The sequence below is a fragment of the Canis lupus genome, chromosome 8 (assembly GCF_011100685.1).
Source record: "Canis lupus familiaris isolate Mischka breed German Shepherd chromosome 8, alternate assembly UU_Cfam_GSD_1.0, whole genome shotgun sequence".
NCBI classification, from domain to species: Eukaryota; Metazoa; Chordata; class Mammalia; order Carnivora; family Canidae; genus Canis; species Canis lupus.
The window spans coordinates 34,242,224-34,259,016 of record NC_049229.1 but is presented as its reverse complement, the minus strand read 5'-3'; the positions used below and the strand labels follow the sequence as shown (position 1 = coordinate 34,259,016).

General features: G+C 45.7%; 1 protein-coding gene across 2 annotated transcripts; it reads right to left on the bottom strand.

The window, feature by feature from the left end:
* Window positions 1–4,673: 4,673 nt before the first annotated feature.
* On the bottom strand, window positions 4,674–12,959 carry DACT1 (dishevelled binding antagonist of beta catenin 1). Of its 2 annotated transcripts, none has more exons than XM_038544841.1 (4): window positions 12,615–12,959; window positions 10,342–10,474; window positions 9,417–9,572; window positions 4,674–6,666 (listed from the first exon to the last, which is right to left on the bottom strand). In XM_038544841.1, exons 1-4 carry the CDS (start codon window positions 12,957–12,959, stop codon window positions 4,709–4,711), a joined length of 2,592 nt encoding a protein of 863 aa, XP_038400769.1. In that variant the 3' UTR covers window positions 4,674–4,708. The 2 variants fall into 2 exon arrangements, with proteins under 2 accessions (XP_038400769.1, XP_038400770.1); XM_038544842.1 differs by having other exon boundaries at window positions 4,674–6,555.
* Between the last annotated feature and the right edge of the window lie 3,834 nt (window positions 12,960–16,793).

The window sequence follows — 16,793 nt, the reverse complement described above, 5'->3', positions numbered from 1 at the left end:
ATTACAGAATAATACATATAGATTGAGCCTTCATTTTGAATAAAAAATATAAAGGTTCTATATTTGTATGTGCATATAAAAGAATATGGAGGGACGCCTGGGTGGCTCAGTGGTTGAACGTCTGCCTTTGGCTGAGGTAGTGATCCTGGGGTCCTGGGATCAAGTCCTGCATCAGGCTCCCCACAGGGAGCCTGCTTCTCCCTCTGCCTGTGTCTCTGCCTCTCTCTGTGTGTCTCTCATGAAAAAATAAAACCTTTAAAAAAAAAAAAAAGAATATGGAAATATATACACCAAACTAGTGAGAGTAGGATTTGAGGGGGATTAGCAGAGAATTTAAACACCTATGCTTTGTTCAGATATATTTTTTCTGACAATATTTGTAATTTATTTCAATAAAGGAAAACATTTTAAAGAGGTTTTTTTTTTTTTTGTCGTTTGTAACAATGGCCGTTATTTTGTCACCAAAAATAATGAACAAAACCCAACTTTCCAAGTGCAGTACAGATGCTAGCTACACCGAAGTGAAGCAATGGACAGAGGAAGACACAGGGTTCTTTGAAAATCCTGTTTTTCACGCTTTTCTTCATTTGGCATTGTCACCTAAAATGTAATTATTCAGAAGCTGGTTTTCAGAAAGCATCCCCTTCTGAGAATAATGCTCATTGAGAACAACTTGGAAATGATTCAAGAACTGACTGCAGGTCACAGTTGCCATAAACAATAAACTTTATAGCCTGGCCCCAAAGAGATTGGATCATGGTATTACAAAAGATGCAGAGATCATCCCCTTGCTTGTGCTTGACTTAATCAGGTAGTCAAATTCTAGTCCAAACAAAATGACTGGTTGCATATAAAAACAAATGAATAGCAAAAGACTAACGGTTTGAAGAACTGAGTTGTCTGAGAGGTCGCTAAAAAGATGTCTCATTTAAAAAAGAAACAAGATGTCTTACCTTTATAGGCATGGAGAAATCACTTGCTATGTTCCAAAGTTAAAAACCTCAGAGATAGGTATAGATGAGTATAGGAAAAGAAAATTTCTAAGACAACATTTAAAAAATGGTTAAGGAATTTTTGTTGCATTTAAATTTAGCATCTGAAAAATTAATTATAATTAAGTACATTTCATAGTAAATATGAGATTGGGCGGGCTGATTCCAGTTTCCTTTTAACAAAATTTATCCTCCCATTGGCCAAATTTGGGACATGTTGAGCATCAAAAACAAACAATAACTATGATTATTAAATATCAAATGAATAAACATCCATGATTCCATTGTGATGTTCAAAAAAGAAAAAGGGGTGTTATCAACAATAGCCAAACTATGGAGAGAGCCCAAATGTCCATCAAAAGATGAATAAAGATTAGCTATAATGGATATATACAATGAAATATTACTCAAGTAATGTTATTTGAATATTACTTTAAAAAAGAAATCTTGCCATTTGCAATGTGAATGAACTAGAGGATATTATGCTAAGTGAAATAAGTCAGTGAGAGAAAGATAAATACCATATGATCTCACTCATATGTGGAATTTAAGAAAGAAAACAGATGGTCATACAGGAAGGAGGAAAGGAGAAAAAGGAGAGAGGGAAACAAACCATAAGAGACTCAACATAAGAGAACAGAGTCAAAAAAAAAAAAAAAAAAAGAGAACAGAGTCGATGGGAGGGAGTTGGAGGGGATGGACTAGGTGGGTGATAGGTATTAAAGAGGACACTTGTGACGAGCACTGGGCGTCGTATGTAAGTGATCAATCACTGAATTCTACTCCAGAAACCAATATTGCACTGTATGTTAACTAAAATTTAAACTAAAAAAAAAAAAAGAAAAAGGGGGAAAAATAAGGAAAGCTATTTTATTTTTTTGAAGAATGTAGAAGATATTTAGAAAACCATCATTTTGAATTCCCAAAGCAATAATTGGTTTAGGCAAGATTCAGCAGTGTAAGCTAAAGCCATTAAGTGGAAAGTTGTGAAGAATATCCACACAATACTGAAGAATCACCCACAAATAATTACCATTTGCAAAGAGAAATTTTATAATGGAGAAATCACTGCTCACCCACTTAACCAAGGGATCACTCTTAAATTCAGTAATAGCAGGGCATCCTGATCTTATGTTTCTTAATGTGAAGCAATAAAAACACACAAGATCACTAGTGAAATCTTGTCAAGAATGTTTAGCCTGGGGCACCTGGGTTCAGTGGTTGAGCATCTGCCTTTGGCTCAGGTTGTGATCCCCGGGTCCTGGGAGGGAGTCCCGCATCTGGCTCCTCACAGGGAGCCTGCTTCTCCCTCTGCCTATGTCTCTGCCTCTCTCTGTATGTCTCTCATGAATAAATAAATAAAATCTTAAAAAAGAAAGAAAGAATGTTTAACCTGAATCTAATCAAGCCTTAACACAACTTACAGGAAATAGAAGGACTAGGTGTTAAAACACAGTATAAGGAACCAACCAAATCCAGATTGTGGGCCCTGCTATGAGACAACTGTCCGGACTTCAAAAACACAATGTCATGTTTAAGAAATGTGGGGAGGGGATCCCTGGGTGGCGCAGCGGTTTGGCGCCTGCCTTTGGCCCAGGGCGCGATCCTGGAGACCCGGGATCGAATCCCACATCGGGCTCCCGGTGCATGGAGCCTGCTTCTCCCTCTGCCTGTGTCTCTGCCTCTCTCTCTCTCTCTCTCTGTGACTATCATAAATAAATAAAAATTAAAAAAAAAAAAAAAAAGAAATGTGGGGAGACTAAACTAAAAAGACTATAAAGATCTACAACCAAATGCCACATACTAACTGAATCCTGGTGAGGAAAAGGGAAGAAGATGCTGTTAAAAAATTCTGAAACAAATTGGAAAATTTGAATAGAAATTAAGTATTTAATGATATTAAGAATTATTGTCAGTTTTCCTTAGGTATGATCATGATGTAGTTCTATACAGAATTTCCTTATTCTTAGGAAATACATGCTTAAGTGTTGAGATGAAACATCAAGATGCCTGAAATTTACTCTAAAATGGTACAGCAGTGTGGTGGAGGGAGGATTGCCAAAATCTGTCCTTAACCATCAAAACCAGTAATATGGTTTAACCTAATACATATGTAAAGAGAGTTAAAGCAAGTGTTAGCAATTGTTAGCAACTGTTGAATCTGGGTGTTGGCTATACAGGTGTTTACTGCACCATCATTTCAACTTTTCCATGTCGGAAATTCTTTTATACTGCAGAGTTGGGGGACGGGGAAGACTCTTTTCTGAAATATTTTCCTTAGAAGACATCTACCAAATTTACCTTAAATTTTAAAGAAGTATCTTATCTATTCTAAAGAAGTGGTTTGCTTTTCCTCATTTGTTTACTTACCATCCATTTAAAGCCTTTGGCTAAAGCTTGCTTTAATTATTGCAAATATTCTAATGCTAGAATTGAAAACCCAAAATAATCAGCACAAGATTTATGTAACTGGTTTTATATCCAAACAACAAACTTAACAGCAGTAAAACAAATTGTTTATTACAGCATAAAATGTGTTATATTAAATTTACACAATGATATATAAAAACACATACTGTTTATATCATACAGTAATTTAACATCCATAGAAATATCAAAACAAATACTACTCATGCACAAAACATGCATATATTGGTATAAAAAACAATTTACACAATACTGCTTACCAAAACAAATTTTTTTTTTTTTTTTTTTTTTAAAAAAAGCCCTTCCAGACAGGGTCAGTGATCCAATCTGGACTGGATTGCACTAAAATGTTTGGGCCAATGCTTAGGTGGCACCATACTCAGTGAGCAATTCTGGGCTTGGAGTTACACTCAAGGGTTATTTCATTAGGAGTGAATTTCTAAGTACCCAAGGACCAAAATTTACCCCAAAGGCAAGTCCTTCCAAGAAGAAATGGCTGGATCTGCTGCAAATTACGGAGGAAGAGAAAGGCATCAAAATGTTGGCTAATTGGCCCAGAAAGGGTTATGTAACCAGGGCCTAGGCACCAAGTGTGGCAAAAGTTTGAGTGAATCCTTTTACAGTTATTACCAGCATCCTACCCAGAGGTCACCAGCTCTGGATTCAGGGTCTGGTCTTCAAGTTCTGAGTCCAGTAAACCAAACAGTTCTGAGAAGAAAATAGAATGGGGATACATCTAAGAAAGGGGGACTATATAAAAAATTACAGAAAACAATGACTGTCCATCGTACCTACTTCACACAATTGCATGTGATGCCTCTCGATGGGGAAACCCTCATGGAGACACAGCCCTAGAGAACCAAGAAGCAATGTATGTCTAAATTCCATCCACCTGACCTTCGGATCAAAAGGCCCCATCCCAGCAAGCCTTGAACACCGAAACCTGTGCCTTCACGGATGCTCAGAGAATTTCCAAGAAGAGTCACCTGATACCACAAAAGTCATTCACTATCACCAGCATTAAAAACCCAGTATTGACTCCTAGCCAGCAAAACATTCTTTACCTTCCACGAAAGGCACTAGTATCCCTACAGGATGAAGACGAGACAAAGCACCTCCAGTTTATCTCAACAAAAGAAAAGCATTCCGTGGAACTGTTACACACACACACACACACACGCACACGCACGCGCACGCACAAATAAGACGCCACCTTTTCCTCTATTAAACTAGAAAACACCCCACCCTCCACCCCCACCCCTCCCCCTCCCCGGGGCGTGGGGCGCTCCTCAAACAGTCGTCATGAGCTTCAGGGAGCCCGACCGGAAGCGGAGGATTTTCTTCTTGAGGTTATGCGAGGCCTTAATTTTGACAAAGGTCTTGGTGGGGTTGCCGTGGAGGTCCGGGGCTGCGACCGCCGGGATGGGGAGGGTCTGCACGAACTGGGACCAAATCAGGCCCCCGCTTTCCTCGGAGTCGCTGGAGCTCGTGCTGTCGCCCGCGAAGTCCCCGTCGCTCACGCTCGACTCGCTGTCCCCGAAGCAGTTGGTGGTGTAGTTGCTGCGCTCGTCCTCGCTGGTGTCGAGCACCGTGGAGTGGAAGAGGGACTCGCACTCGGCCGAGTACTCGGAGTCGCTGGCCGCGTAGGCGTAGGGGCTGCTGTAGGGCAGCGGCGCGGCGGCGGGGAACAGCCCCACGTGCTCGCGCCGCCGCCGCGACCTGCGCAGGGCTTCCTCCAGCGAGACCTCGGCGGCCGAGCGCCACCGCCGCGAGTCGGCTCGCTTGTGCCTGGGCTTGGCCACCAGCGTCTCCCGGCCGTGGCCGTGGCCGTGCGCCCTGGCCCCCGCCGCCCGCTGGCCCGCACCCAGCCCGCGGCACGGCGCCCCCGCCTCGGGCTGGCCGCCCCCGCCCTTCCGCCCCCGGGACGAGGCCTTCCGGGGCCTCTTGTTTGTGTCCGCGTCGTCGGGGAAGCGGCACTTCTTGCCGGCCGCGCGGCTCTTCTCCCTCGCGGGCGGCAGCGCCCCGTCGGGCGCGTGGAGACCCTGCGCCCCCCGGTGCCTCGGGGCCGAGCGCGGGGCGGCGGGGGGCCGGGCGCCGCGGTGGGGCCGGGCGGCCGCCGCCTGCAGGCCCGGGGCCGACGGCGCCCTGGCCGGGGGCCCGTCCTCCAGGCTTTGGGAGGAGGAGCCCTCGCTCTTGAAATCCAGCGCCGGCCGCTCCTCCAGCGCGAAAGCTGAAGACGGCGGCGGCGCGGCGGGCGCGGCGGGTGCAGCGGGTGCAGCGGGTGCAGCGGGTGCAGCGGGTGCCGGAGAGGGCGCTGCTGCCGGGGCCGGCTGCAGGCCGCCTTTCTGGGACACCTTTCTCAGTGGCTGGACGACTCTGTTCTCCTGCGGCGGGGCGGGGCCCCTCCCGGGGCTCTCCTTCGGAGAGGCGGCTAGGACCTGAACGCCGTCCTTGGGGGACTCCCCTGTCGCAGCCGTGGGACACCGGGCGTGTTCCTGGGAAGCTGGCTTGGCGTTTTTGGGCAGATGCTTGCTTGGGAGTTCAGGGGCAGCGGCTGGCGAGCAGGCCTCCGGCGGGGACAGCAGCCTCTTGCTCTCCAGTGGTTCTGCCTTTGCTTCTTTTGACCACTGCTTCAGTGGGGAGAATGTCCCGTTGTCCAAACAGGGGATTCCGCCAGAGGGCAAAAGCACCTGTTTAGAATTCTTAAGGTTCCCGCTGTTGCCCTGTGAGACGCCCCCAGTCACTCTGACACAGACGCTCCCGTTCCTCAGAAGACCCTTCGTGGGATCAGCACTCACGCTGGTTCTTGGTTTGTTGGTCCTTACAGGGTGTGTTTTTTTCTGCACCAGGCTCAGAATGTAGCCATCCATTCTCTTACTGGATGAAGGGTGGGGAGCAGACCACAAACTACCTGGAGACGGTAAGGAAGTGTCTGTCTTCATGGCGTCCAGCTCAGATCCAACGCAAATGTCACTGGCATGGTTACCAAGCCTCTCCTCTTCCCTCAGAGGGTTGCCCGTCAGGCAAAGGAGAAACATTGGACTCTGCACCGCCACGGCATGAAGTGGACTGGGATAGCGATAGACATCATTCCCGTTTTTAGACACCAGATCACACTGGTACTTGGGATTCACATCTGCAATGACACCAAGGGAATTAAATTGTGATGTAGAGGAGGAATGGCACACTGCCCCTGAGGCCTGGTCTTCACAGTGGCCTTCTTTACTTTCCAACCATCCTATGAGATCTGAAAAACATTTAAAGGTACACTCTGAAGAAATGAATTAGCCATCAGCTTGACTCAGGCCAATTTCTACGAAAACAAATTCATCGGTAGAGAGAATGGTAAAGAATCAACAACTATTCTTACAAGCTACTGGACATACAGTACATACAGTCCATACTTCTGGATAAGGGAAGAAATATTTAACAAAGAACTTTGTAACAAGAAATGATATATCCTAAAATATTGAGCCATTAAAAATACTTTCAAACTATTGAATAATATGGGGGAAATGCTTTAAAGTTTAGGGAAAATCATGATATAATACCAGACTATGATGATAATTTTATTAACTGTATGTATGCAAAGAAATAAGTCTGAGATGAAGCACACCAAGATGCCAACAGTTGCATGACAGTGTAGTGAGAAAACAGGTGAGATTTACTTCTTTATTTTCTATTTTCTAAGTTTTCAGTAAGTATGCACTGCATTTAGAACTGGAAAAAAAAACACACTTTTTGAGTCATTCTTTCTCTGAGCTACTCTTTCTGTGTTTTACTCCTGGTTTCCTTTTGAAATATTGCAGATAAACTGTACTTTCTGGGAGCTTTCTCCTCATTTTCTATTTTCTTAGACCTAGTTCTTAATGACATATGTTCAAGTATAACTGTCAATTGGAAATTCAAAGAAACTGATCAAATTTCAATGGAGACCAACCAAATATAAATAATAATCACCTTATATTTTCAATAATGACACTAAAAAACGAAACAATATTTTTAAATAGGAAAGAATTCTTGATAAGGTTTTAAAAGATTGAATTGTATTAATGAATAAATTTTCCATATCTCAAAACATAGATGCCAAAATACAATGAAATCAAGCTTTCTTGCTTAATTAAATGATTTTGATGTCTTACCTTGGTGACTATTATAAATATCAAATCCCCTTAATGAACTTCAGCTAAGGAAAATCATAGTTTCTATTACTATTTAATATATCCTATATTTTATTTACTCAAATATTGAAAACCTACTATGTACCAGAATCTATGTAAATTGGTTAATTTAAGGGAAAGCTCCATGACATTCGATGATGATTAGCATCCCTGGGGGAAAATACAGTCTGGACCCAGAAATAATATGATTCATTTGTAAAGAAAAGATTTTTCTACAAATGCTGTGTCTTTACCTCCCACCTCCACTCTTAATAAATAACTAATTGTAAGAAAGGGAATCTTTTCTAGCTAATATCATTGCCCAGCCCCCCTCCTCCACTACTCTATCTTTGCCCTACATTTAAAACCTTGCCCTACATTTACCTATATTTTACTGTTCTGTCCCTGTTCCCTACTTAGAGTTAAGGAACAAGACAGACATCTCAGTCCCCAAGGCCCAGTACAACTGTCTCAATTATGTGAAGATGTGGCATTTGGGAGATCAGAGGTCTGTCTTCAAGGAAAACCTATACCAAAGTGCCTTTAATGGGTTTTAAAGCTTCCCTCTGAAACCAGATCTGCAGAGTGAAGGGAAACAATTACCAATGAACTTGAAGCCTAGACACTCTAGGTAACACAGATTTGTGCTTCCCCAAATGATTACTGCTGACAGCACACAGTACAAACACAAAGAAAACAGCCAGTTAGCAGCCTCAGTTATTTGGCTTTATTTCTGCATTGCTTAGATCTCAAAAATTCGCCCTTCCACCCAAGTGGAGGACACAGAGAAGAGAAACCGAGAGTGCAATGACTTGTGCTGCACCTACAGCTCCTCTCCATGTTTTCTCTGCTCTTCTGAGGAACCAGAGTAAAGAATGAAGAAAGGAGTCCCAAGTTTCAGCAACAACTCTGCCATTCAGCAAATGAGGAGCTTCTGACGAGCTGATTTATAAAACCAAATTCCTCCTCTGTTCAATGAGAAGGTCGAACACAAAGATTTCTGAATTCCTTGGTGTGGTGGAAAAAACTAGGACCTGACAGTTAGTCCTGAGCTTGAATCCTGCCTCTACTTCTCACTAGCTCTGTAACCTTAGACAATTAACCTAACCTCACTAGACCTTATTTTTCTGAGACATATAATGGAGCTAACGATACTTGCACACCCTATAGAACTACCGGGAGGATTCAAAGGAGGTCAAGGTATGCAGAGCATCCAGTACAGTGACATACAGTGGAAATGCAGAAACTCTTCCAATACCAACAACAGCAAGACTCTCTCCGGAGGTCACTGCAAGGAAGGTCCAAAATGAGGGACCGTGGCACATGGCTCAGGGGAATCTCATCCCACCCACCTGCCAGAAGAAAAGACAGCTGCCATCGTACAAGACAGTCTAGATAACCTGGGGAGGGGGAGAGGGGAGGGCGGGCACTGCTCCCTGAAGTACCAATCAGTCTGGCAGATACATTTAATTTAGTGTAAGCCTGAGCTTTAAATGATTAAAAAAAAAAAAAAGATCCAAAGTGCTTTTCAAAAGAAAATGCAAACAAGTTAAACTAACAGCAAAGGCTCACAAACAGAGCACCAAAACCTGTAATATTGGGACAGGATTTCTAACAATAAGCTATCTTACCACCATCAGCTAACTGTTACCCAAAGAGGATTTGAATAGTGGTCATTGTGGTTCTAGATCAACTATGTCATGAAATGTAGCACATTGATGAAATTCTCTGACCTTTTGTTTTTCTACCAATAGAAGGGGTTCTGGAGCTAGATAATCTTTAAGAGCCTTTGACCCCCTTCCAGTTAAAAATGTCTATCAATTCTGAAAAGTCTTACCTGCAGATTTGGGGCAACCATCTGAGATAGTCAAGGTTGCCTCCAAGGGGCTGCAAAAACAGGTGCTGGAATGACAACTCGATAAACACTCACTGAAGACCGAGTTAGAGGAATTGGAAAGGGATCCTGAAGCCCCATCACTCAGCTCATAAAACCCTACAAATAAAAACACCATTTGGAATTAAGATCATGTCAAGCAATATACACATTTGTGCTTAAAAAGAAAAGGGTTAATCAACTAGGAAAGATAGGAAAGGGAGGCTTGCTTGGGTGGGAGGTGGAGGGGGGCACAATTTTGGTCCACTGGATTTAGTGTTGTGACTGTATGATTTTATTTCAAGCAACTCTTAGGAAAAGGCAAAGAGCCCATATCTATGGATACATTTCAAAGTTACTCTCACTCTCAAATTAACCTTCCTCCTCCTTGACCCCACCTTTAAAGATGTGCAAGGAAAGAGACTTAGGTCTGTCAAAGCCTCAACTTCATCAAAAATGTTTCAAAAAAGAATAATTTGAAGAAAAAAAAATCTAGTTAAGGAGCCAAATGGCTTAAAAGAAAGAAAAAAAAAAAAAACTTTTGAAGTGGTCTCAGGAAGCTGAAGTGTGACAAATTTTCTAGCCCAGTTCTGACTTTCTCAAGTTTCAAAGGAGGACTGCTCTTCCAGAAATTTGAATAGAAGCTTTTATTTTTAAACTCAGGGGACTCCAGTCAGATCAATCTCATTAAAAATTTTTTCATCTGGTTTTATTTCCCTCTCATACAACTGAATGGCAGACTGCTTTTTTTTTTTTTTTTTTTTTTTTTTTTAATCCTCTTTGCACTAGAAACAAACTCCATTGCCATTTGCAGGTCTGGGAATGTTAAACACTGGGGGCTGAAGTAGAACTTGAGTGCAGAATGCTGTCCTTGTGCTCACTTACTCACCTGAGCTGGGCCGACTATCTGTCTCCAGGTGCTCTTCAGATGTCTTTTCTACATCCAGTCTAAGGTCGCTTATCTGCTTGTCAAGTTCTTGCAACTGATTCAACAAACCAGCATCTCTTCTCCGCAAACAATTCTGATTAGGAAGAAACACAGAAAAGAAAAATGAACACATGTTTGGTCACAAAGAACCAGAAAGTCTGCTCTTAGGCTTCAAATTACCATTTGGAGAGTTCACTAAATCTTCCAAAACCAAAATCTTACTGGATGACCTGAAAAAAAATTGTTTTAATCTTCAAGAATATGTCCTATTGTTTAGTTTTACTTCCTTACATTTTGTGGTGCTATAGTTTCTTCATAAAAACAGGACTTGCTTTTTGTTTCAATGAATATATGCAAACTCACTTTTTATAGGTAAGGACAAGAAAACGAGATTTTAAAAAAAGATCCTCTGCATACAGCCAATTTTTTACAAAACCGTACTTCACAGTAGACTCTTTAATTTGAAGTCAGAGTGTAAGATATTTCCTACAATACACTATACTCTTACTTAGGTGAGATTTTCTGGCCAAATGTCCCACAGAGTTTTGTTTTCTATTAGCTGCTTTGTGGGGTTTAATCAGTCTTAGGGCCTTTGAAAGTGAGAAACTAATACTAATAGCCAGTGCCAAGTATAATGTGAGCTGGCAAAATCCAAAACCCTCAAGGGAAGGTCCATCAAGATTTGAACACAACTCGGGTTTCCAAGGGTGACAGATCTGTAGCGCTAACTCACACCGCCACCTAGTGCTTCCTATTGCTGGGAAAGCAAAAGAACTCCAAAGGCATCTGGTTCAAATCATGAATGCCAAGTCTACAAATGAAAATAGTACCACAAAACGCTGGGCTGAAATTCTCCTGACATGCTGTCTTGCTCCCCTCCAGGGGACAACAGGAATGTGCCACTCACAATCTTGAAACTCGTGAAGAGAAAAAGGTGCTATTGCACAAGACAATGCATAAAACGTCAACGACCAGGCATTACTGGCAGGAATGAACTCACATCCATGTTACATACAGACCTGGTCTACTTCCAAAGAAACAGGAAAACGCCAAAACAGGTATTGCACGAACCAGGGCACATCTTCAAGAAAAAACAGATGCAAAGGAGTATCTATTCCAGTCCTGTCTGTCCCTTGGTTTTAAAAGCTTGTAGACACAAACCGTACATGCCTGTTTGCTAGAATGAGTTTCTCCAGGAAAAAGGAACCAAAGTAAAACCCCTTTGATGCCGAGAGAGAGAAAGAGGAGAGAGAAAAATTAATCTGAAAAAGAGAGAATACAAGAAACCCCCTTGACAAATAACCACATGGCATCACCTATGTTCACTCTTGCAGGAGGGGCATCATCTAGCATGTGTCCGGTCTCAGACAGTATCACATGGTCAGAAAAAGCTTGCTTTTTTTTTTTTCCCTCTCTGTTTTCAAAACTACATTTTTGAGGTCACCATAACAAAGCTGCCGCCATTATTCTGAGGCGGGGTCAAAAGCTGCTCATCAATACATTAAGCGCCAAAGTTCTTGTTCTTCCCCATGAACGCAGATGGCATAGAACGGCTGAGCCACGGACGGAGGTACATGCTGCCCAGGAGCAGGTTCTCTCTTCCCCCACCTCCACCACCAGTCACATGAAACAGGAGAGGACGGGGCACTCGCTCCAGCCAAATTTCTATCATTTGCGTGTTTTCGCCGTGCCTCATACAAAGGGCTTCTATTTGAAATCAGGCGCAGCCCAGGCCAAGGCTGGCGCGCCGAGAGCCCCGGGAGGGCCAGGGCCCCCTCCGCGCGCTTCCGCGTAATCGTAAAATTCGGCATCGGACAGTTAACCCCGCCACCAGCCCCCTCCCCGGCTTTTGTCCCCTCTCGGCGGGAGGACGTGCAGCTAAGACACCCCCCCCCCCCAAACGAGATGGCATTTTAAAGGAGGGCTTGCAGACACTCGGGGCGAGGGCGCTGCGTTCGTCTAACTGGAGACCCTGAAGGTTACGGCCCGGCGACTCCGAGAATCCGAAGGCAGCGCCGCCAGCCGTCCTGGCAACCCGCGCGGGGTCGCCCCCTGACACAAAGCGGGCACCCGCCACACACGCGTGGGCGCCCGCGGCCCGCGCAGGAAGGGGGAGGGTCCCGGAGCCCGGAGAGCCAAGCCGGGGGCACTCTGGCGCCCACCCCCAGACCACCTACCCGAATCCCGGCCCCTGTGCGGGGACAGCCGTGCCTCTACCTCCAGGCACGACCTACCAATTGCTTCCGCAGCAGCAAGATGTTCTCCTCCAGGAACTTCTCCTCCAGGCGGCTGCGCTGCGCCGCCTCCGCCGGCAGCTCCCCAGCGCGGGGCGCCGCGACGCCTGCACCCCCGGCGCCGCGCAGGGCGCCCCGCACCAGCAGCTCCTGGCGCTGGCGCAGGTACTCCAGCTCCGCCAGCCCGGCCAGCGTGGCCTCCTGCCGCTCCCTGGTGCGCTGCCGCTCCGTGTCCGCCTCGCCCTTCTCCCGCCAGCGCCCCTCGGGCTCCGCCGCGCGCTGCTCGCCCCGGCCCGGCGCCTGCGGCTCCAGCTCCCTCGCCGGCCCGGCCGCGCTCGGCTTCATGGCCCCCACCCTTGCAGCGAGCACCCGCCACCGCAGCCGGGCCGCCCGGGACGGAGCAGCGCGGGCTAGGGCTGCCGCGGCCGCGGGCTCATGCCGCCCTGAGACGGGGCCCTGAGACGGGGCGCGGCGACGGCGCGGCCGCCAGAAGCGCTCGGGACCCGCTCGCGGCCGCGGGCTGCAGCCGTCCGGGCCCGGGCGGCGCCGTCCGCTGTCGCCGCGCCGCCCCCGCCGCGGCCCCGCAGCTGATAACGCCCTGCCCGGCGCTACGTCACGCGCGGCGGCCCGGCCACCCCCCCCCCCCCGCGCCCGCCTCCCTCCCGCCTCCCTCCCGCCTCCCGCCTCCCGCCTCCCGCCTCCGCTCCGAGGCCCGCTCCCCCGGGCGTCCCCCTCTCCTGTCGGGGGCGCCGGCCTCCTCCAAGCTCGGCCCTGCTGCTCCTCCCCCTCCCCTCCCCCGCTCTTCCCGCGGCGGGCCTCCTCGCCCCCTTTTCGGGTTTACGGCACCCAATTTTTGCCTCGTTCCCTATTGGTCCCTTTGCCTCGCACAAAGCGCGGGGCGAGCGCCCGGAGCCCCAGCATCCTGCTCCAGTCGGCCTCGCCCGCCCGCAGGGTCGCGGAGGGACGCGGCGCTGGGGCTCCCCGGAGAACTTTCTGAAACTCGACCGACTGGCAGCGCACAGCCTTAACCCTTTCCCCCACGGCCGCCGTTCACAGCCGCTCACGCCGATTTAGGTCCCTTTCACCTTGCCAAGCCGGGTACTCCGAGCGCCTTCAAAGGCCGTTTCCGCGGCTTTGGTATCTTTGGCTCCGCTCTGCAAAGGCAGGCACTAAATACCGTGCAATGTTCAAAAGCTGTCTAACTCTTAGTTTCGTGGCTTGCTGATTTATTATTTATTTATTTATTTATTTATTTATTTATTTATTTATTTATTTCAGAAGGCAGATACAATTAGGCAGGAGGATGTCGCTGTAAAGCAAGCGGTTGCAGCAATTCGGGGTTTCATGCTTGCGCGCGCGCCTGCGCGCCTTGGTTTTTGTTTGAATTTTTTTTTTTTTTATTGTTGTTATTTGCTATCTTGGGCAAACCACAAGAGCTCGGACTCTGAAACCAGACTGTCTGAATGTGAATCCTGTTCCAGCCTTCACCAGCTGTGCAGACAACTTCGCCTCTCTGTGCCTCTCTTTCCCCCGGGTAAAATGGAACTGCTAACAGAATATGCCTGTTACAAGACTTATAGATAATACGGCGGGGTGTGTGTGGGGGGGTGTTTACAACGTGGCAGGCACATACATACTAAGGATTATATGAGTTGTGGCTTTTTTTTTTTTTTCTTCCAGAGGGACCTATAAACTTTCCCCCAAAGTAGCATTTGTGAAATGGTCACCTCTGCTTGGGACACTGGTGGCGGGGGCTTCCACTGGGATACAGGTCTGGAAATGCCACCAGCTGGCTTGTCTATGGAAAAGCACCATATCTAGTTCAAAAATCAATACATCAAAGAGCCTCAGAAATTGAATCCAACAAGTCACAACCTGCTGCAGTTCAGACAGTGTTGTGCGAAGGAATGCATCCTATATCATTATTTCAGACTCTTGCACCTTTGCCCAGCTGCCCTTTTTACCCTGTGTGGTCTAACCTTCCCTCCAAGATCTGTTCATTTCCCTCCTCTGAACTCCAGGTAACTGTAGAATATCTGATTCTTACCAAATGCTGTTTGGTTCTTTACCTGGGCGTGTACACATGTATATATGTATGTAGGTGTTTATGTGTATTTCTTCTCTCCAATTACGATATAAAAGTTCCGCGAAGCCAGAGGCTGTTTTAATAGCCTCTTAATATTACTGTACTCAAAACAGTGCCTTGCAAGCCTTCAACTGATGATCTCTAGAGACTCAAGAAAATGTAGGTTGGTTGTAAATTGCTCTCACATTAACACACTAACTGAATTGATGGCACCCATTTAATCTCTGCAGCAAGTAGAATCAACTCAACATTTACTTTACAAAAACAACAAAAACCAAAGTTCCCTTGCCACACTCCATTGACCTCTCCGTTGCTGTCCTCACAGACATAAAAGAAACTGTAACTGTAGTCATGATTCATAATTAACAAGATTGTATATTAGATCTAAAAACAGAATTATGTTCAAAAAACGTTGGCATACAAAATCAATTCTATTCGGATCATCTCTTTTTTATGCCTACTGTGTGCCAAACAATTCACTTAGTGATGCAGGAACTAATTTTCCTCCATGACATTAGTATACCAAAGGATCATGACAGATCCTACATGCTAAAGGCCACTCACTCATGTTCTCTATCATTGTCTCATTCAATAATTTCTAAGCAAGCTTCTTGCTTTCTAGCTCTGAATTAGATTCCTTTTGGCTGGGTGGAGTCTATCATTGTGGCCTGGGCTATGTCACACATCGACAACTGTATTTATATAGTTGAGGGAGGAGAAAAGCTGAAACATGTTTTACACACTACTAATAAATCTTGTTAAAGTGGACAGACAAATCACTATGTCTCCAAACCTCCCCTCCATCCCAACCCCCTCCCCACCAAATGCCACTTGGAGCTGGCTCATTAGTCCAAAGCGAACCATTTGCCATAACAGCTTGTACATCTCCATGAGAAAGTGTTCCCAGCAAGTTTAAATATTAAAATTAATGTATTCAAATGGTTCCACCAGTAAAATGGTCACAAATAGGATAAAAAGGTTACCTTCCAAAGTATCCATTACACATTAATAAATAATGCTGTTCATTCACATGCCAATTAAAACAAACTTGGGCTGTCAAGGGAAATTAGAAGCAAGGAGCTCAGTGCTATAATTGTGGGGGTTTTGTTTGTTTGTTTGTTTGTTCCAATGTCGTTGGATTCAGTGTAACTAGTTGGGTTGCCCCTGTTCTCTTCTTAACAGCCATATTCTCTCCAGTCTAGTCCTGGCTTTCCTTTCCTCTTTGATGCTTTGTTTTGGTTGCAGGTATTCCGGAGGCAGTTGAAGGTAATCACCCAGTGCTCCCTGCTCCCTTCTGTTGCCAACAGGCTCTTACTTCTCCTACTGTTTTGATTTTTCCTTCTCTACTTTTTTTTTTTTTTTTTCCTTCTCTACTTTTTAAACCAGGTGCTGGTGCTTCTTCCTTCACTGATGCTACTTTGTTACCTCCCTTCCAGTTTTGCTCAGCCCTAGTCAATTCTTTTGTTTCCACCTCGTCACCCAAGCTTCTGATTTCACAGAAAAGCTGTTAATCCACACTCAGAAAGTGTGGCATGAAAGATGGAGTGGATCTGCTGCCTGGAGAATCTGGGGAGTAAGATAAAGTTGCTAACATGGAAAAAAAGTCTTGACTGAATATATCGGAGTTGGGTAGTTTATGCTTCAGGGCATTTCCTGGGCAGAACCAGGAAGGGTCCCTCAGGACACAGTCTGACCCTTTGCCCTTGGGCAGAACAGCTCTCACCAGCACCCCCACTAAAGTCTGAGCATCATTCTACAAATGCCTTATCCAGCAGTGAACATTCTATTGCGGCCAGGCAAAGTAAGGAGCATCAATTGCAAGTTTTGCTATAGAGAAAAGCAACAAAATGATGCCTTGCAGCTTTTATGGCCAAACAAACACAAATGATGTAATTGGGAAAAGCTGTCTCCAAATAGGAGGGAAAAAACTAAAGGGCAATCCTTTGAGTTGGGGTGATGACCACCATTCGAGGGTCTGGGATCAAAGCTCCAGCCAGACATCAAAGCCCATTTGAGTCTAATGCCAAAAGAGCCACAGTGAATTAAACTTCATATATAAACTAATTATAGCTTGACCCCACAATCAGGCTTCA

Coding starts and splice junctions, on each gene's coding strand:
- DACT1 (XM_038544841.1), bottom strand. CDS start 12,959: ATGAAGCCGAGCGCGGCCGGGCCGGCGAGGGAGCTGGAGCCGCAGGCG. Junction 10,475..12,614: donor TGCTGCTGCGGAAGCAATTG/GTAGGTCGTGCC, acceptor CTTCCTAATCAG/AATTGTTTGCGGAGAAGAGA. Junction 9,573..10,341: donor AGATAGTCGGCCCAGCTCAG/GTGAGTAAGTGA, acceptor TTTTATTTGTAG/GGTTTTATGAGCTGAGTGAT.